Genomic DNA, 21,654 nt, shown 5'->3' with positions numbered 1-21,654 from the left:
GACCCTTACAGAATCATGCTTAGAGAGGCAGAAGAGGACAGCCAAAGGCCTCCCCTCCCCTCCCCCAAACCAAGCAGGGGTGAGCACGGGAGGGGGAGTGGAGGATGGGGTATAGGGAGTAGGCTGCAGGGAAAGGGCAGAGCTAGAATTGAAGGACTCTGGAGAGAGGGAGGGGGCACCTAAGGGGGGGGTCGTCTTCTGGTGGTTTCTATCTCCGGGGGTAGGGGGTTCCTCCGGCATAGAAAGGCCGGGAGCTCTGCACATGCTCAGAGACAGGTGAGATCTGTCATTTAAGGCAGCGGCCTCCAACCGTTTCAGCTTGGGGGACCAGCGTAGATGAAGTCGGTGGGAGGTGGGGGAGGGAGAGGGGATGCTTTCGCACCACTTCAGAATGGGCCACGGGCTGGCACTGGGCGGCCATCCGGGGATTGGGGATCCCTGATTTAAGGGCATTGGGCTTTTTTTTTACGTTTCCAGAGGGGATAAGGAGTGACTGAAATGTCTGAAATGGTATGGGAACTCTTGCTTGAGCAAGAGGCTGGACTAGAAGACCTCCAAGGTCCCTTCCCGCTCTATTCCAATTAACAATCTTTTTCAAGTAGTATAATTGTAAAACCTTGAAGAAAAGGCCCTAATCCCAGCAAAGCTGCCATGTTTTAATGAGTGTTTTGATTATTAAGCAGAAAATTTTTCATAACCTCGTTTTAAATTGGTCACCAACAGCCGTTTAACTGGGATTCAGTTTCACACATGCATTTTTATTCAAATTTATTCACTGGAAGCCTTCAAGAAGAGAGCGGACTGCTATCTATAAGAAATGGTGTAGAAGGTCTGCAATTTGGGTCTCTGAAAGGATGCAAATGACCAGCTGTCTGCAAGGAGTATCAATCCTTCCATTCCCCACTATTCTGTCAGAGCTGAAGAAGCTTCTGGGATGAGAAGCGAAACGTCTTCAAAGAAAAAACCAGAAAATCCACTTGCCTCTTGCAAAAAAGCACCTTTGGGACAACCAGGACCTGGAGGATGGAGAATCTCTACAAACCTCAAAGGTTGTTTGAAGTTTAAATAACCAAATTTGACACCAAGAAACCTTTTTTCCTGATCAAGACATAGGAGCCTGCCATCCTTCTGTAACTTTTATCTTTTCAATTTAGGGACCATCGGAAGCGATCTAATCGATCCAAACGGCCACTGGATTTTTAAAAAAAGATTTCTCTACATTCCAGCCTAATGCCTTTATAAAACCTCACCCCCATTTTAAAAGAGAGAAAAGTTAAAGTCGAATCAAAACCTAGAAGGTCGTTGTGTTTAAAATACAAAGTGAAATATAACTATGTTAGCTAAACAAATGACAGAAGAGAAGAGAAGAGAAGAGAAGAGAAGAGAAGAGAAGAGAAGAGAAGAGAAGAGATAACTGAAGGGAAGGGAAGGGAAGGGAAGGGAAGGGAAGAGAAGAGAAGAGAAGAGAAGAGAAGAGAAGAGAAGAGAAGAGAAGAAGGGAGAAGGGAGAAGGGAGAAGAGAAGAGAAGAGAAGAGAAGAGAAGAGAAGAGAAGAGAAGAGAAGAGAAGAGATAACCGAAGGGAAGGGAAGGGAAGGGAAGAGAAGAGAAAAGAAGAGAAGAAAAGAGAAGAGAAGAGAAGAGAAGAGAAGAAGAGAAGATGGAAGGGAAGGGAAGGGAAGGGAAGGGAAGGGAAGAGAAGAGAAGAGAAGAGAAGGAGAAGGAGGGAAAGAAGAGAATAGGAGAATAAGAGAAGTAGGAGCAAAAGGAATAGAATAGAATAGAAAAAATTCAGAACAGAATAGAATAGAACAGAAAATTAGAATAGAATAGAATAGAATAAGGAATAGAATAGAATAGAATAGAATAGAATAGAAGAAATAAGTAGAAATAAGAGAATAGAATAAGAAATGGAGTGGAGTGGAATGGAATGGAATAGAATAAGGAATAGAATAGAATAGAATAGAATAGAATAGAATAGAATAGAATAGAATAGAATAGAATAGAATAGAATAGAATAAGGAGAAGGAGAAGGAGAAGGAGAAAGAGAAGGAGAAGGAGGGAAAGAAGGGGTAGTAGGAGAAGAATGAGAGAAGTAGGAGCAAAAGGAATAGAATAGAATAGACTAGACTAGACTAGAATCACAGAGTGGGAAGGGACCTTGGAGGTCTTCTAGTCCGACCCCCTGCCTAGGCAGGAAACCTTACACGAGCTGCCCCTCCGTAACGCGCGTCCTCTTCCCGGCTCCCGAAAGAAGCCCGCGGACCAACGCCCCAGCTTCCCGGGTAGCCGTGCCTGTCGGCCGTCCCTCCGTTACCCCCCTCGACACCCCCCTCCCCTCTTCTCACCGTCTATATGTGGTGTTGGGAATCCGCGGCGGCCCCTCCGAAGGGTTCCCATATTTGTTCAAAAGCCGAGCAGCCGAGCGGGAGGTTGCCCGGAGAGAGGCGGGGAGGGGGGGCATCGCCAACCCTCGACTCGCGTCCGAGGGAGTTGAAGCGTGTCTCTTTGCCCCGGGGGTCGTCGGAATGGGGTCCAAGACGAAAGGAGCGCCCCCCAAGCCCCCCGCCAAAGAGCCCAGGGTCGCCCCTGGCAAGGAGACCCCAGCAGCAGCAGCAGCAGCCCCTCTGGGCAAGAAGAGCCCCCCGGCCGACCAGGAGGATGCCAAGGCGGGCAAGGAAGAGGACGTTCACACGTGCTGCGGTTGCAGGTTCCCGTTGCTGGCGGCTTTGCTGCAGCTGGTCCTGGGCGTCTCCATCACCGTCCTGGCCTTCCTCATGGCCGAGTTCAGCCCTTCGTTGCTGCTCAGGGAGACGCCCTATTGGGCTGGAGCGCTTGTAAGCATCCCGGGCTCGGGGTTGGAAGGCGAGGCGGGGGTCTCCGCTGCCCCCACCCCCGCGCTAAGCGTCTGCATGCGCTACTCGGCTCCGGGCTCCGCGGGGAAGGGGTGGTGGGCTTGAGAAGCTCTAAGGATGCTCCTTTGGAAATGAGAGGAGGTGGGTGGATGGATGGGTGGGTGGATGGGTTCCTTGGGGGTCTCTGAGCTTGGGGGGTGGGGGTGTTGTTGCAGACGTCTCGTGGCCCAACGGGGTAACATCATCAGTGCTTGAAGGGAGAGGAGTGTGGAGTGGAGGAGGAGGAGGAGGAGGAGGAGGAGGAGGAGGAGGAGGAAAAGAGGAGGGGGAGGACGGGGGGAGGAGGAGAAGAAGAAGGAAGGAGGAGAAGGTGAAGGAGAAGGAGAAGAAGAAGAAGGAAGGAGAAGGAGGAGGAGGAGGAGGAGGAGGAGGAGGAAGGAGGAGAAGAAGGAGGAGGAGGAGGAGGAGGAGGAGAAGAAGAAGGAGAAGGAGAAGGAGAAGGAGAAGGAGAAGGAGAAGTAGTAATTGGTGGTCTCTGGGCTTGGGGGTGTTTTTTGCAAACATTTCGTGACCCAACTAGGGAACATCATCAAAGCTGGAAGGGAGAGGAGGAGGAGGAGGAGGAGGAGGAGGAGGAGGAGGAGGAGGAGGAGGAGGAGGAGGAGGAGGAGGAGGAGGAGGAGGAGGAGGAGGAAGACAACAACAACAACAACTGTGGGGTCCTTAGTGCCTCTGGGGCTTGGATGTTTACTTGCAGATGTGTTCTTATCCAACTAGACAACATCATCAGTGCAAGAAGCAAACCCTACTCCCTTCTATCATTGATAATGTTACCTAGTTGGGTAACGAAACATCTGCAAGAAAACTACCAAGCTCAAAAAGCGCCAAGGAGCCCTCAGTCCTCCTCCTCCTCCTCTTCTTCCTCCTCCTCCTTTCTGCAAACCCCTCTCCCTTGTAGCACGGAAGGTGTTACCTAGTTGGGTCATGAAACGTTGGCAAGGAAACCACCAAGCTCAGAGCGCACCAAGGACCCCACAGTCCTCCTCTTCCTCCTCGCCCCAAACCCCTCTTCCTTCTACCACTGATGATGTTACTTAGTTGGGTCGTGAGACGTCTAAAAGAAAAGCACCAAGCTCAGAGACCGCCAGGGACCTCACAGTCCAACCCTGAGCTACAAATATTGTCTTCTATTGGAAAGAGGGGATCTCTTCCTTGCTTCTTCCACCTAAACATACCTCTCCGCAGCTAGCTTGGCTGGAAAGGAAAGGAAAGGAAAGGAAAGGAAAGGAAGGAAAGGAAAGGAAAGGAAAGGAAAGGAAAGGAAAGGAAAGGAAAGGAAAGGAAAGAGGAAAGAAGGAAAGGAAAGATGGAGGAGAGGAAAGGAAAGGAAAGGAAAGGAAAGGAAAGGAAAGGAAAGGAAAGAAGGAAAAGAAAGATGGAGGAGAGGAAAGGAAAGGAAAGAGGAAAGAAGGAAAGGAAAGATGGAGGAGAGGAAAGGAAAGGAAAGGAAAGGAAAGGAAAGGAAAGGAAAGAAGGAAAAGAAAGATGGAGGAGAGGAAAGGAAAGGAAAGAGGAAAGAAGGAAAGGAAAGATGGAGGAGAGGAAAGGAAAGGAAAGGAAAGGAAAGGAAAGGAAAGAAGGAAAAGAAAGATGGAGGAGAGGAAAGGAAAGGAAAGGAAAGATGGAGGAAAGGAAAGGAAAGATGGAGGAGAGGAGAGGAGAGGAGAGGAAAGGAAAGGAAAGGAAAGGAAAGGAAAGGAAAGGAAAGAGGAAAGAAGGAAAGGAAAGATGGAGGAGAGGAAAGGAAAGGAAAGGAAAGGAAAGAAGGAAAAGAAAGATGGAGGAGAGGAAAGGAAAGGAAAGGAAAGGAAAGGAAAGGAAAGGAAAGGAAAGGAAAGGAAAGGAAAGAAGGAAAGAAAAAAGGGGTCTCTCTCTTTTGTGCCAGCCTGCCTACCATAGCCCACAGGCCCATCAAATGGATTCCATCGTGATGAATTTTAACGTTGAGATTCTGGAATTAAGGCTGGGATCAAAAACAAGGGCGTTGCTGATTTTCCCTGGCTCCTAAATTCTTCGCTTCAGCGCCCAACACATTGGCCAAATTTTGAAAGCCCCCAGAGGACCTTGATGCCCAAAGCAGGCCCAGGAATTAGAGGGGGAATCCCCCCCACCCTCCCCAATTGGAAAGCACCGTGCTATCTTGGGGGATCTGGTGGCCTTACGTAGGCAGCCAATAAGGACGCTTCTCCCTGTGTGGAAACACGATCCCCCCCCACCCCGAATAGATTCCAACATGCTCGCCTCAAGCTTACTCATGTCTGAGAACTGACCCATGTGGAGTAAATAACAGGGAAGGTGGCACGTATGTGGAATGTGTAACTTGAGCAGGTTTACTATATATATTTGATACACAGCCCCAAGACCTGCGTTCTGCTCAGGATTACACACTTATTTGGCTGCGTCTGGTTTTAAACCCGGTGGGTCCCTATTTTATTTTAATTTTTTGGGAATTTTTTATTTTTATTTTTTAAAACACAAATAAACATACAATACATTTTTTTCGGAACAGAGCATTGATCCGGTCATAAATTTGTTCAACTTTTTGTTCATCTTTAACAAAATTTTATATATTCTATTTTTGCCATAACACTTATCACCTATCTCGACTATTACCGTCTTATAGAAAGCTAACTCATATTAACTTAATCAAAGCAATTACCCTTCTATTAATCCACCTTAAATCTTAATTCAGTTAATACATCATAATACATTTCACAATTCTTACCCCCAAATACTCACTATTAAAAATACAATTCAAACATGTTTATATTTCTAAATCTTATTTCCATTTCTAGAACTTACATTTTATTTTTGCTTCATATAATATTCATTAAGTCTTTATTTACTTATTACTTCATCCGATTTAAATCTTATCTTGAAAATATACCAATTTAACATTTAAACACAGTTCTTAATTCAAATAACACAACATAATGCAATTCACAATTATTTCCCTAAATTCTGTCTATTTAACAATGCCATTTGTATAAAAGCCCATTTAAATGAGTCTTATTTAGTAAATCGTAATCCTATATCCTTTCAGTTTTCTTTTCTTTTTGCTTAAATAAATGTATCATTGAGGATATTCAAATCATTGCAATTGTTATACAGCAGGTATTGAAACAATATCCCAATTATTGTAGCCAGCAATTTTGTCAAATAGTACCCTCCAACATCTCCATAAAAATTAATTCGTTAGAGCCATTGATATATTTTCTTTTAACATAATCTACTTTTCATATATTTTGTTTTTACAGTAATATATGACAGTTCTGGCCCACAATTTATGGTGGGCTGTTTGTTACTATTAGCTAGAGCAGAGATCTTCAAACTTGGCAGCTTTAAGACTTGTGGACTTCAACTCCCAGAATTCTCCAGCCAGCTGGTTGGAGAATTCTGGGAGTTGAAGTCCACAAGTCTTAAAGCTGCCAAGTTTAAAGACCTCTGAGCTAGAGGCACATCCAATGGGACGAGTAGAGAGTGAGGATGGGAGGTGTGTGTGGGGGGGGGGGGATGAGCCTACGTTCCACCTTCATTTTCCTTCCTTCTACCAACTCCTGTACTATTAGAATATTGAAGACTAGGATATTCTCGTTTGTTTGAGTAGGCCCTTGCTGCTCGCTGAGCTTGGTGGTTTTCTTGCAGACGTTTCGTGACCCAACTATGTAATATCACCAGGGCTAGAAGGAGGTAAGGTTCGCTCTCATTTGATATTCCAGCGGCTTGCCTTGTCGGTGTTGGTGGGAGCGGTTTTGGTGGAACTGCCTTACCAACTAAGAGTAAACAGTCCAAACAAGGAGCCATCAATACTGACTGGGCAAGGTAGTTCTACATCAAGAGAAAGCAAACCCCACTCTCTTCGAGCGCTGATGATGTTTCCTAGTTGGCTAATGTGATGTCATTACCAGTTTTTTTTACCCACTGATAAATGGGAATGTGCTCCAGTTTCGTAGGGAGCATCTCTATAGTTTGAGGCATTGACAGCTTGTCTCTGTCATCTGTCTGTCTATCTATCTATCTATCTATTTCTATCTCTAGCTATCTCTCTATTGTATCTCTATCTTCTCTCTCTCTCATCTATAGCTATCTGTCTATATCAATTATATCTATCTATATCTATCATTATCTATCATCTATCTATCTACATTTCTATCTGTCTGTCTGTCTGTCTATCTATCATCTATCTGTCTATCTATCATCTCCCTCTCTGATCTCTCTCTCTCATCTCTCAACTATTTATCCCATCCATCCATCAATCCATCCATCCATCCATCTATCTACATTTCTGTCTATGTCTATCTTATCTATCCATCTATTCATCCATCCATCTATCTACATTTCTGTCTGTCTGTCTGTCTATCTATCTATCTATCTATCTATCATCTATCTATCTATCTATCTATCTATCTATCTATCTATCTATCTATCTATCATCTATCTACATTTCTGTCTATCTGTCTGTCTATCTTATCTGTCCATCCATCCATCTATCTACATTTCTGTCTGTCTGTCTGTCTGTCTGTCTGTCTATCTATCTATCTATCTATCTATCTATCTATCTATCTATCTATCTATCATCATCATCTATGATTTATCTGTCTATCATCTCCCTCTCTCTCATCTCTCATCTATTTATCATCCATCCATCCATCCATCCATCCATCCATCCATCCATCCATCTACATTTCTATGTCTGTCTATCTTATCTATCCATCCATCTATCTACATTTCTGTCTGTCTGTCTGTCTATCTATCATCTATCTAATCTATCTATCGTCTATCTGTCTATCTATCCTCTCTCTCTCTCTCATCTCTCTCTCATCTATTTATCTATCATCTATCCATCCATCATCTATCTTTCTTTCTTTCTTTCTTTCTTTCTTTCTTTCTTTCTTTCTTTCTTTCTTTCTTTCTTTCTCTGTCTCTTTCTTTCTTTTTTTCTTGTGCCCTTAGCTTTCCCCTTTCACCAAATTTCACCATGTGAGATTTACAGTCCATTTCGTCTGCCATAAAAGATTTTGTGCAACTTTTTCCACTTCTTAGGCCAAGGGAAGTTGGCTAGCGATGACAAACTGTAAACACATCATCCAGAAATTTTGTCGGTTGTTGCTAAGGAGAGACTTTATCCTTGTAGCGGTTGTTAAGACACAATGCCGGAGGAGGGGAAAGGGAACAGCGAATGTGCTAATGTCGATCCCACACGAAAGAAAAGATCCAGGAAAAAGACACAGAATTAAAACGAACTAAACTTAACTACAATAGTTCTGATTGAGACCAATACAATCAATGTAAATAAATATGAATAATAATATACAATTAATTTAATTGTTAACCCCATCATGAAATTAAACAATGCAGCAACAGATACATACATTTTTCTAAAATAGATAACGAACTCATATGATGGATCTTTTCCTTCAAATTCGGAGAGGAACTTTTTTTCCAGTGACGTAATATTATCCTCTTTATTTCAAGATCTATAAAGCCAAGAATGCCAAATCAGTGAGACAGTATAAATCATAGCAATTATATTTCAATGTTTTAACATCAGGAGCCATTCATTCTCCAAAATGGTACATTTCAATTTTTCCTTTCCTTTCCGAGGGGCAAGTATAGAAGTGAAACAGATTTCATTTCACATTTTCATACTTTTCAAAAAATTAAATTGTTGGCTTCTGTTCCAAGACAATTGTCTTTTTTGAAAAACTAGAATTGCAGGTGTCTTTAAAAGTGCAAAAATTCAGCCAAGCCTGTACTAAAAACAAGTCAAATTTGAGACAAAAAAATCTCTCTTGAGTTGTTAAAACAACCATTAAAAGCTAGCTACTTTAAAGTATTAAGGAGAGAAGCAATTTAGAACTAAGGAGAAATTTCCTGACAGTGAGAACAATTAACCAGTGGAACTACATGCCTCCAGAAGTTGTGAACGCTCCAACACTGGAAGTTTTTAAGAAGATGTTGGATAACCATTTGTCTGAAGTGGTGTAGGGTTTCCTGCCTAAGCAGGGGGTTGGACTAGAAGACCTCCAAGGTCCCTCCCAACTTTGGTATTCAATGTTCTAATTAGTCCATCCAAGCGTTCCAAGAAATAATCTTTTCTGTTATTTTTCAAGTTTGAATTATATCACGGCATCAATTTCTCACCTGATTCAGGAACAACAAATAGGTAGTTCTCGACTTACGACCACATTTGACTCCCACTCCCCCCCCAAAAAATTCGCAAAAGTGGATTGTGTGACCCAGGGATGCTGCAACTGTCATGAGTACATGCCAGTTGCCAAGCCTTTAAATTTTGATCATGTGCCCATGGGGATGCTGCAATGGTCGTAAGTGTGAAAAACAGTCATAAGTCACTTTTTTCAGTGCCGTCGTAACTTCGGTCACTAAACGAATGGTTGTAAGTCGAGGACTATCTGTACTTAGTCATAACTGAGTATCTGGCGTTTTGAATAGCAGGAAATGAAAAAAAAAATCCTCATTTAGTATACCTGACCCTGAAAACCTGCCAAGATTTGGAAAGAATTACAGACTTCCACTCCAAATGGGCCCAGAGAGGAAAATTATCATAATAAGCCTCATCCCGAAGGAATATAAATGATAAAATTAAAGTCCAATGATATCATTTGATGAACCCTGCAAGTTAAACCTATTATTTCCATGAAGTTGCTGTAATTTAGCCAGAGATATTCTAATCTAAATATTAGAATATTATATTCTAATATTATTCTAATATTCTAATGAGGTGGCGCAGTGGTTAGGGTGCTGTACTGCAGCTACTTCAGCTGACTGCTAGTTCAGCAGATCAGCGGATCAAATCTCACCGGCTCAAGGTTGACTCAGCCTTCCATCCTTCCGAGGTGGGTAAAATGAGGACCCAGATTGTTGGGGGCAATAGGCTACTTAGTATACTGTCTTTGGGGTAAGCCGCCCAGAGTCCTTGGAGAGTGGGCGGCATAGAAATATGAATAATAATAATAATAATAATAATAATAATAATAATAATAATAATCATCATCATCCAGGGGCTTTAAAAGGCCATATTTTTTTTTCTCATTAATTTAACAATTTGTCAGAAATATCTAATAGGAAGTAGTGCTGCGATCCTTCTTTATATATATATATATATATATTCTCAGGTTTTCGCGGGTGTTTGTATGTAGGTCTTTGGTTATTCGGGTCTTCTCCCACGTAAAATTGGAAGTGTCTTGGCGACATTTCGACGAAGTCTCATTCGTCATCTTCAGGCCGGTGTTCTCGGCGAGAACACCGGCTCAAGCAGGGGGTTGGACTAGATGACCTCCAAGGTCCCTTCCAACTCTGTTATTCTGTTAACTATCTGACCTTCTAAATTGATAATGGAGGGTTGGGGTCCGGCCAGGTCTTCTTCTCTGTCTCCTCCGATTTTAAATGTCAGTTTATTTCTTCTGTCCAGGTTTGTTTGGTGGCCATCATTGGGTTTGTGATGCTTTGCATTTCTTACCAGCCGGATGAGAAAACTTGCATTCAGTTCTTCATCAAGGTATGTTGTGTTTTATTTTCTTTTATTTGGACCAAGAAAGAATTAGTTCAGCGAAAACAAGGTTAGAAGAGAAGAGGCCAGAATTTAAGAGTGGGGATCATGGTATCTTTCCTATTCAGGATCCGGTCAAAGAAGTCAAGATGGGAACGGAAGTGGTATGAGTGAAGGGATTTTTGTGTGTGTTGGGTCTGCCTTAAAAACAACGAATGTTAAACCACAAGCAGTTTCAACCATTGTTGCAGTTGCCATCTTGAACTTTTGAGCAGATCCAATGGACCTTCCTGGTCCCATCATTCCTTGGTTGTTTTCCCAGACGCATTTAGGTAAACATGTAGATTCTACAGTATATCAACCAACCAGAGCCAAAATTTCAAAGCTAACATTTTTGATTGTTTTAAATGCTTTCAGAACCAGCTAGTTTCTACTAGTAACTACTCATGGTCATGGCGTTTTCTTACCAAAAGTTTCCTCCTCCTCCTCCTCCTCCTCCTCCTCCTCCTCCTCCTCCTCCTCCTCCTCCTCCTCCTCCTCCTCCTCCTCCTCCTCTTCTTCTTCTCTCTCTCCTCCTCCTCCTCTTCCACTTCTTCTCCTCCTCCTCCTCTTCTTCTTCTCCTTCTTCTCCTTCTCCTCCTCCTTCTCCTCCTCCTCCTCCTCCTCCTCCTCCTCTTCTTCTTCTCTTCCTTCTCCTCCTCCTCCTCTTCCACTTCTCCTCCTCCTCCTCCTCTTCTTCTTCTCCTTCTTCTCCTTCTCCTCCTCCTTCTCCTCCTCCTCCTCCTCCTCCTCCTCCTCCTCTTCTTCTTCCCTTCCTTCTCCTCCTCCTCCTCTTCTCCTTCTTCTCCTTCTCCTCCTCCTCCTTCTCCTCCTCCTCCTCCTTCTCTTCTTCTTCTTCTTCTTCTTCTTCTTCTTCTTCTTCTTCTTCTTCTTCTTCTTCTTCTTCTTCTTCTCCTCCTCCTCCTCCTCCTCCTCCTCCTCCTCCTCCTCCTCCTCCTCCTCCTCCTCCTCCTCCTAACTCACTCCCTTCTAGCACTGATGATGTTAACTAGTTGGGTAATGAGACATCTTCAAGAAAACAACCAAGCTCAGAGAGCACCAAGGATCCTACAGTCCTCCTCCTCCTCCTCCTCCTCCTCCTCCTCCTCCTCCTCCTCCTCCTCCTCCTCCTCCTCCTCCTTCTCCATTCCATTAGATCCCGGTGAGAAAAACAGTGTTAAATAATTGGAGGGGCCCTCAGCTTGTATCTTATAGCAGATTCTGTTTTTAATAGATAAAGGTACTGAAATTAGAATATCCAATGCTTTAGTTTAATTGCCGGAAGTGTTTGAATAAACAAAACTTTTCCTATTCATCTATACTATACCTGAAAGCAGATGCCGAATCTGATGTTATTGGACCTCTGAGACCAAAAAAACAAAACAGAAGATCCTTTGACTGACATAGTGTGAATGTGGAGAAGGGAGCAAGGGGGTATTTTTGTGATCAGGAGAGGACAGGGCAAGCTAGATTCAGCCAAATCTGAAGAGCCCAATTTGGATACACGCAGAGGATAGAAAATAGACAGACCAGGTCTGGCATCCAGGAATACAAGAATATCATAGAAAATTAATACTTGTTACTGACACCCTCCTGCATCCCAGTCCACCACACAACCTGCTGTTTTAAAATACGCTGCATTCAACTATGCATGTAAACGTATGTATCCATGTGTGTAATTTTGATCGATAAGAACACCTTAATTTAAAAAGCAAACACTGGGTGGTGCTTATTTATTTATTGAATGTATTGGCCGCCCATTTTACCACAAGATAACTTTGGGCGGCTTATAATATGTAATTAAAATGCATGCAATTCTTAGAAATTCTCCTTTCCTTGTCCCCCTCTCCCTCTCCTCCTTCTTCCTCCTCCTCTCCCTTTCTCCACTCGTCTTCTCCTCTCCTCTCCCCTCCCCTCCCTCCCCTCTTCCTCGCTTCTGTTCCTCTCCTCCCTTCCTCTCCTCTCCTCTCCTCTCCTCTCCTCACCTCTCCTCTCCTCTCCTCTCTCCTTCTCTTATTCCTCTCTCTTCTCCTTCTTCTCTTATTCCTCTCCTCTCTCCTCTTCTTCTCTTATTCCTCTCTCCTCTCCTTCTTCTCTTACTCCTCTCTCTTCCTCCTTCTCTTCCTCCTCTCTCCTCTCCTTCTTCTTTTACTCCTGTCTCCTCTCCTTCTTCTTTTACTCCTCTCTTCTCTCCTCCTTCTTCTTATTCCTCTCTCCTCTCCTTCTTCTCTTACTCCTCTCCTCTCCTCTCCTTCTCTTACTCCTCTCCTGTCTCCTCTCCTTCTTCCTCTCCTCTCTCCTCTCCTTCTTCTTACTCCTCTCTCCTCTCTCTTATTCCTCTCCTCTCTCCTCTCATTCTTCTCTTACTCCTCTCCTCTCTCCTCCTCCTTCTCTTATTCCTCTCCTCTCTCCTCTCATTCTTCTCTTACTCCTCTCCTCTCTCCTCTCATTCTTCTCTTATTCCTCTCTCCTCTCCTTCTTCTCTCACTCCTCTCCTCTCATTCTTCTCTTACTCCTGTCCAGCTGGCTCAAAATTCCTCAAAACTTGGCCTCTGTTTGGAGGCCGCTGGGAATGGCAATCTTCAGCCACTGTAGCACATCCCTTGCCACACATTAAAATACGGTTCTTCTCCTTCCACCTCAGGTTGCCTATTTCCTCCTGAGCGCACTGAGTCTGAACGTCTGCGTGCTGGCCATGGCTTTCGCTGCCTACTGCTACTCCCAGATCCTCCGCTTTACCTGCGAACCCATCTCCGAGTCGGTTTGCCACTGCAAGCTGGACACGGCAGACCCCCTGAGCAGGACCCTCACCTACCAGAGTGACTGCGGCTTCATCGTCAACACCTTCTACCTCTTCTTGTTGATCCAGTTCATCCTCAACTTCCTGGCAGCCATGGTGGGCTTCGCGGCCTGTTTCGTCATGTGGAAGGATCGCTATCAAGTCTTCTACGTGGGCACCCGGATGCAGTCCCAAGCCGCGGCGGGAGGAAGACCCCAACCCAAAGTATAGGGAGAGGAGGAGGAGGAGGCCTCAAGGAAAAGCCACCAAAAATAACGCCTTTGTCCAAAAGTAGCAACTCTTTCTAATACCCCAAGGGGAGACATGTGGGCGCATCCGTTCACCTAACATCCAAAGAACGACACGATGGCGCATTTCTAACAACAATTGTTTGCCGAACCCTCTTGCCGGAGAACCCTCCCGATGTGCCTCCAAATCACGCATCCTGCATTTGGTGCTAGTTGCAGGAACGGTGCGAGCATTTCCCGGAAGAGAAGGCGACGGAAACGGAGACATCAACAATATCCACTTGCACATTCCCACTTCTCGGAATTTGGGGTGGGTTAGTCTGCAAAAGTTGCAATTTTAGGTGCGGATAGAAATGAATCAGAGTTAGGAGGTTTTAATCCAGGAGTCTCCATACTTGGCAACTTTAAGACCGGTGGACTTCAACTCCCAGAATTCCCCCATGCTGGTTAGGGAATTCTGGGAGTTGAAGTCCACAAATCTAAAAACTGCCAAATTTGTAGAGCCCTGTTTTAGTCCGTGGCATTTCCTTCTAGGGAAGAGCAGTAGCTCACAAATGTGGCCGGCATGACACTAAACGAAGCGTAATAGAATATGGGGACCAAGGGCAAATAGATGCAGAAAAACACAGGTAGCCCTCGATTTACGACCACAAATGAGCCCAAAAATTCATGTTGCTGAACGAGACATTTGTTCAGCGGGTTTTGCCCCCTTTTACGACCTTCCATGCCACCGTTGTTAAGCGAATCACTGCCATTGTTAAATGAGTCACACGGTTGTTAAGTGAATCTGACTTCCCCGTTGACTTGGCTCACAAAAAGGGATCCAACTGTTATAAATACGAACCAGTTGCCAAGCATCTGAATTCTGACCATGTGGGATGCTGCGACGGTCGGTCGTAAGTGTGAAAAACGGTCCTAAGGTACTTTTTTTCAGCGCCGTTGTGACTTTGAACACTCCCTCAGCAAAGTGTTGTAAGTCAAGGACTGCCTGTGACCGAGGCCTCGTGTTTCCGTAAATCCTTTCCCCTCTAATACATGTTGTGTAACTACACACGTGCGTAGAGAACCATGTATGATTTTAGATTTTGTAGGACCGCAAACCTGTTCTTTTAACTGTTTGATCACTTGGTTTCCTCGCATGGTGTTTTTTTTTTTTTTAATAACACGCGTGTGATGCTGAGAGCCAATTTCACGATGAGCTACGCTTGGGATGTCCCAGGAGACGGGCAATCTCTTCCCTGTCCATTAAAGCAGCCCAGGTTTTTTTCTTCGGGCTTCTGGAAAAATAAAATGAGATGCTTCTTTAAAGAGTTGCGTTAAAAAAAATGGACTTTTCAAAGCAGCCGCGTTTATTTTTTCAGACGGAAGTCTGAAACATGTTGCAAAGTGTTCCTTTGAGTTCGGAAGGGTTTTTTTTTTCCCAGTGGTGAAATCCACATTTTTTTTTACTACCGGTTCTGTGGGCGTGGCTTGGTGGGTATGGCAGGGGAAGGATACTGCAAAATCCCCATTCCCTCCCCACTCCAGGGGGAAGGATATTGCAAAATCTCCATTCCCATCCCACTCCTGGGGGAAGGATATTGCAAAATCTCCATTCCCACCCCACTCCTGGGGGAAGGATATTGCAAAATCTCCATTCCCACCCCACTCTGAGGCCAGCCAGAGGTGGTATTTGCCGGTTCTCCGAACTGCTCAAAATTTCCGCTGCCGGTTTTCCAGAACCTGTTGGAACCTGCTGGATTTCACCCCTGTTTTTTTCTGAATTATTTCCGAAGGGTTTACATGTCAGTCTTTCCAATAATAGACAGGCCATCCCGATGTGTTGGACAAACATTGTATATAGCCACACCATCTGTTCCCGAAGCCTCCACCCAAGATTATATTCTGCTCTCACTAGCCATATCATCCAGCTCTATCATTATTTATGATTAATAATCACACTGACCTAAGATGAGGGCATGCGAGGAGCCCTCTTTGGAATGGGGATCGTCTTTTCAAGTCCGACATCCTCGCCTCCAAAGGGGTCAACCAGGTTCCTTGAAGAGGTCCTCACAAGAGGACGTGAGGACGACAGTCATCTCCTCTGGCTGATGTTCACCCAGAACCAGATTTTAGAGGCTGCCCATTCTGAGGGACAATCATCATCTGGACTCTTGGAGCCTTCTTGGAACTGTTGAAAGGAGCTGTGTTGTAGACTGGAGATAGAGGAGGTTGTATCCCTCACCTCAGCGGTGGATCTCCAATATTCTTACCACCGGTTTGCCATGCATGTGCATACTATCTGCACATCCACCAGGTCTTCTGTGCATATGCTTTACTCGCTCGTGTGCCTTTCATGTGTGTGCCCGGCCTCGAAAACATGCCTAAATAGGACACCATAGAGCCAGGGTAGATGAGCAGGCCTACCGGCTGAATATCACCTCTGCCTCACTCTCTGTTGAGTTAGGGTTAGGTTGAGCTCTCTCTCAACAGAAGGGATGAGACCAACTATCTCCAGCCTACAACGCAGCTCCTTTCAGCAGTTCCAAGAAGGCTCCACACACCCATTGGCACCACTCAGGTGACCCTGAGGACACAGATAGACCTCTAGGTCAGGGGTCTCCAACCTTGGCAACTTTTAAGCCTGGAGGACTTCAACTCCCAGAATTCCCCTGGGGAATTCTGGGAGTTGAAGTCCTCCAGGCTTAAAGTTGCCAAGGTTGGAGACCCCTGCTCTAGGTGGTCTCAAAGGCTTTCTAAATTAAAAGGGCCTCCATGCTCCCTTCCAGTTGTCCCAAAGGTGTTTTTTTTTTTCAGGAGGCAACTGGACTTTCTCGAGTTTTCTTTGCTTTTGAAGACGTTTCGCTTCTCATCCGAGAAGCTTCTTCAGCTCTGACTTGGATGGTGGGGAAGGGAAGGATTGATGCTCCTTGCAGACAGAGCTGGTCATTTGCATCCTTTTTTTTAGAGGGTCGTTGAGGCCACTTGGAGGTTTCTCTGTCTCCTCGGGGTTCCCCTGAGTGGTGCAAATGGTCCCTTCCAGTTCTATTTGGATTGATTGGATCAAAAGATCTTCCCAGGAAGTCTAAATCATAAAAAAAAACCCAAAATGAGGATTCTGTCTTGTGGGACTTTCCTTTGGGAGGCCCCACCCTAAGGTGGCTTTGCCAGAGACCGCCAGCCCTCCTTCGGACTCTGCCTTCACATGATCCCCGTTGGCAGCCAGCTGCTCTGCGTGGGAAGCTCTTTGGACTTTTGCCCGCATAGCTGAGTGGCCGCCCAACACCGCCGAGTGGGCCAGCCTTCCTTCCCTCCGACATAGGAACCGGGCTGATGGTTCATTGGTGCGCCTGGAGAGGAGGCCTCCCCGTTGGCCTGGCTCCGAAGGTCTTCAGGCTTTATGTTCTATATTTGCAACCCAGGGAGCGGTCGGCTCCCCCGCCCCTCCTCTCAGCCCTGGCGGCAGGCTCCTCTCCAGAACGTGTTTTTAAATACTAGTAAGAGGGTGGGAAGAGGAGAGAGGGGGGAGTGGAAGGGGGTCAGCGAGGAACAACCGCTGAAGGCTGCTCAACCGTAGACACGAAACCTCCGTTGATGCTTCTGGCTTTTGGATCTCTTCTATTGTTCATTTATATATATAGTATACCGTACGCCATATATGTATAGTTAGTATATAAGTGTACAGTATGCAATTGGCCAAATTCCCTCCCTTCCTTCTTTTCCTTCCTTCCTTTTCTTTTTCTTTCTTTCTTTCTTTCTTTCTTTCTTTCTTTCTTTCTTTCTTTCTCTTTCTTTCTTTCTTTCTTTCTTTTCTTTCCCCTGACCCTTTTTTTCTATTTCTTTCTCTTTCTTTCTCTCAATCTCTCTTTCTCCCTCCCTTTTTCTTTCTTTCATTCTTTTTCTTTTCTTTCTTTCTCTCTCTCTTTCTCTCAATCTCTCTTTCTCCCTCCCATCCCTTTTCTTCCTTTCTTTCATTTTCTTTCTTTCTTTCTTTTTTTTTCTTTCTTTCTTTCTTTCTTTTCTTTCCCCTGACCCTTTTTTCTCTTTCTTTCTCTTTCTTTCTCTCAATCTCTCTTTTCCCCTCCCTTTTTCTTTCTTTCATTCTTTTTCTTTTCTTTCTTTCTCTCTCTTTCTCTCAATCTCTCTTTCTCCCTCCCATCCCTTTTCTTCCTTTCTTTCTTTCTTTCCTTTCTCTCTCTCTCTCTTTCTTTCTTTCTTTCTTTCTTTCTTTCTCTCTCTCTCTCAATCTCTCTTTCTCCCTCCCTCCCTCTTTTCTTTCTTTCTTTCTTTCTTCTTTTTCTTTCTTTCTTTCTTTTTCTTTTTCCCTCCTTCCCTCCCTCCCCCTCCCTCTTTCTTTCTCTCTCTCTCTCCCCCTCCCTCCCTCCCTCTTTCTTTCTTTCTTTCTTTCTTTCTTTCTTTCTTTCTTTCTTTCTTTCTTTCTTTCTTTCTTTCTTTCATCCCTCCCCTTAAGAAGGGTACACCATCTTCCCAGGCTGTTACTTCTTAGCTACATGCCAGTGGTGTGGGATTGTGGACAAATGGACAGGATATACAGGCAAATTAACTTGGAGAGAAGAAAGAAAGAGAGAGAGAGAGAGAGAGAAAGAAAGAAAGAAAGAAAGAGAAAAAAAATGTACTTCTGAAATGAGTACAGAACAGCCTTCTTCATCATGGCTCCCGGTTACTCTCTTAGTGCTTGGTGGTCACTGGCTGCTTGAAGGAACCTGGAGGCACAGTATTGTCCTCTCCAGGGAGGTGATGGATGGAATTCCAGGAGAGTCCAAGTCTGCAGTTTCTTGATTCTTGGAGAACTGGATTGGTCGCTCTCTTTCCCAGGAAGCTGGAATCTGAAGAAAGGAGATTTCATGAGACCAGGCCAGCTAATGTGAGCCTCAGGCTTAGAAAACCCTGGACCTCGTGAAATTGTTGAGGAGCATCAATTGCATTGAGAATGATTTCACATCTGCCCAATGCTGCATGCTTGACTTTGAGTGACCTTCTTCAATCTTCTCTCTGTCTTCTTGGTTTGCTCCAATCTATTACAGATTATCATAATACAAACCTACTCAACTTCGTACAGTCAGCGGTTGCTGAATTATTCTTTCGGATAACCTGCACTTGGTTGCTTTTATTTCAAATAAAAATCCTTTTCTTGATTAGCCCAGTGTTGGACCTCATAATTGGTTCAGGAGGAATCTGGAGCCACATTTTTCCATTCCTTTCCACATTTTCTCAAGGGGGAAGATGGATCTCTTCCTTTCAAGTAGTAGAAACATGGCTACTGTGTACGTTGCCTAATCTGGGGAAATAACCACACTGAGCAAACCTGGAATTTTGTGTGGATGAAGTTGTGTGGATGAAGACGCCAAGAAAGGGTCAGGTAGGCCCTTTCAGTGTCAGTGCTGGAAAAGACCTACAATATTGTACGTTCTTCTACACCTTCTCTGGACATTAACTCTCCATAAAGCCCAGTCCAGAAACAAAATGTCAGAACTGAGTCCAATAGAACTGGAAAACATCAAATTAGAAGTGAGTCAAGTTGAACATTTTTGATAGTCACCATCAGGAAGTTGTTCATTGTGTTGATATATATATAATCATCACCTTCATTTAATGACCCCATAATCCCTTGCAGGGTAGAATCTGGGCAATTGCGTGGAGCTGAGTATTTACTAGCCAGATGCCCTTCCTGTCACCAATGCTGAGTTATAGTCAGAGGATATATTCTCATTGTGCCCAGAGAGAGAAATATCTGCCTCTACCTAGGATCAAACTTCCTAATTGTGAGGCAAGAGCTCTGCCCCTAGGCCACCACAACATATATGATGTAGATACTGTTAAGTAGCACTTAGCTGCCAGCTGCCTACAATTACTGCAAGTTCAAATCTCACCAGGCTCAAGGTTGACTCAGCCTTCCATCCTTTCAAGGTAGGTAAAATGAGGACCCGGATTGTGGGGGCAATAAACTGACTTTGTATAAAAAAAGAACATCGCTTATGGGGGGGCCCGAAAGCCCTACTAAGCAGGTATATACAAAAGTATGAAGGCTATTGCTTAACACATTGTAAGCTGCCCTGAGTCTCCGGAGAAGGGCGGCATATAAATCAAACCAATAAATAAATAGATAGATAGATAGATAGATTTATTTTATTTTTTATTTTTATTTTATTTTGAATTTGTATACCGCCCTTCTCCCTGAGGACTCAGGGCAGTGAACAGCCAAGTAAAAACATCAAATACAAATATTAAAATACAATTAAAAGATATATATAAATTTGGCCCCATTAATTAAAAATGATAAACAAAACAATTAAAAACACTTAAAAAATTAGGCCAAATAAATAAATAGATAAATAAATAAATAGATTTATAATATGTACTCATCAGCAAACGGGGGTGTGATTTATTTATATCTGCATCAAAAGATATCTCGCCCCTGTGGCCGATGAATTTAAATTATTTGGGTTATTCTTCGGAGATTTGTTTCTACAGGACTTCATGGATAACAAAAAAACCATTTTCTGATCATAAGCTGTTGTTGCAAGCTGCTTACCCCATGGGCTGGAATCTCAGCAATTTCTTACATGAACCGTGACCTTAATATATTTTTAGTTCTAGACTAATAGTGGAAGATGTCCCAAATCTATACTTATAATAATAGCCTTTTTTTAAAAAAAAAATGTAACTGTTTATGCCTTGGGGGCAGTAGCTATATAAGTGCTTCAGTTATTTTTAAAGCAAGGTTAACTTTAGTGGGATCTGTGGTCTTCTTTGAGCTTGGCTGTTTTCTTGCAGATATTTCATTACCCAACTAGGGAACATCACCAGGGCTAGAAGAGAATGGGGTTTGTGGAGTAAATGAGAATAAAAGGAGGAGGAGGAGGAGGAGGAGGAGGAGGAGGAGGAGGAGGAGGAGGAGGAGGAGGAGGAGGAGGAGGAGGAGGAGGAGGAGGAGGAAAACTGGGGGGTCCTTGATACTCTCTGAACTTAGTTGTTTTCTTGCAGACTTTTCATTACCCAACTAAGTAACATCATCAGTGCTAGAAGGGAAAGGGGTTATATTGTATATAAATAGGGAGCTAACTCCCTCCCTCACAATAGAAATAGAACAACTGTGGCATAAGTAATCAAAGATAACACCAATACCCATATGCTTCTTGGGTGTAATCCCGAAACATCTGGAACATCGCTTGAATACCATTGGTATTGACAAATCAATCATCAGTCAATTGCAAAAAGCAGCTTTACTCGAAAAACAGCTTAGATTCTGCAAGAGATACATTTTATATCATCAAACGTCTCTCTCTCTCTCTCTCCTCTCTCTCCTCTCTCTCTTCTCTCTCTTCTCTCTCTCTATCTATCATCATCAATCCATCCCTATCTCTTTCTCTCTCTCTCTCTCTTTCTCTCTTTTATCTATCTATCTATCCATCCATTATCAATCTATGAATCTATCTATCATCTATCTATCTATCTATCTATCTATCTATCTATCTATCTATCTATCTATCTATCTATTTATCCATCCATCCATCATCAGCCTATATGAATCTAACATCTGTCTATCTGTCAGTCAGTCTGTCTGTCATTCTACCTACCTACCTACCTACCTACCTACCTAACCTATCTATTGATCTATTTATCGATCTATCTATCTACCTCTGTCTGTCTGTCTGTCTATCTATCTATCTATCTATCTATCTATCTATCTATCTATCCATCCATCCATATCAATCTATAAGAATCTGTCTGTCTGTCATCTATCTATCTATCTATCTATCTATCTATCTATCTATCCATCCATCCATCCATCCATCCATATCAATCTATATGAATCTGTCTGTCTTGTCATTCTATCTATCTATCTATCTATCTATCTATCTATCTATCTATCTATCTATCTATCCCAGGTCCTTGGAAAGGACTTTGGCTTTTTCAAATCCAGCCTGAACATCTGGCTGCCATAATATAAAATCAGCGAGCAGGCTAAGCTGGAGTTCCTATGGATCGATAAAATTAGATTTGCACATTTGCAAATGGTGTTTTTCCAAAGCAGAGCAACCCTGAACCAAGGGGGGGAGGGGGAGAGAATATTTAATATACCGAATAAGCTCCCAGCTCTTGCAGTCGAAAGAGCAAGTAGAAAAGATTGAAGCAGTGACACTTCTAAGCTTTGCTGGTTCCT

At 43.7% G+C, this 21,654-nt stretch overlaps 2 protein-coding genes across 2 annotated transcripts in view; one reads left to right on the top strand and one right to left on the bottom strand.

Moving 5' to 3' along the window:
* Positions 1 to 2,802, bottom strand: part of BHLHE41 (basic helix-loop-helix family member e41) — a 16,658-nt gene extending 13,856 nt beyond the window's left edge. The window contains exon 1 of the mRNA XM_060694877.2: positions 2,348 to 2,802. Coding sequence (XP_060550860.2) covers positions 2,348 to 2,463 — 116 coding nt within the window. The 5' untranslated portion in view covers positions 2,464 to 2,802. The remainder of the gene's footprint in view (positions 1 to 2,347) is intronic.
* SSPN (sarcospan) lies at positions 2,355 to 14,627 on the top strand. The gene is made up of 3 exons (XM_060694922.2): positions 2,355 to 2,836; positions 10,347 to 10,433; positions 13,108 to 14,627. Exons 1-3 carry the CDS (start codon positions 2,528 to 2,530, stop codon positions 13,471 to 13,473), a joined length of 762 nt encoding a protein of 253 aa, XP_060550905.2. The 5' UTR covers positions 2,355 to 2,527; the 3' UTR covers positions 13,474 to 14,627.
* The last annotated feature ends 7,027 nt before the right edge of the window (positions 14,628 to 21,654 follow it).

The sequence above is a fragment of the Pantherophis guttatus genome, chromosome 7 (assembly GCF_059756535.1).
Source record: "Pantherophis guttatus breed Tessera chromosome 7, ASM5975653v1, whole genome shotgun sequence".
In the NCBI taxonomy this organism is placed as follows: domain Eukaryota; kingdom Metazoa; phylum Chordata; class Lepidosauria; order Squamata; family Colubridae; genus Pantherophis; species Pantherophis guttatus.
Note: the sequence above shows the minus strand (reverse complement) of the source record. Positions and strands in the feature narration are given on the sequence as shown.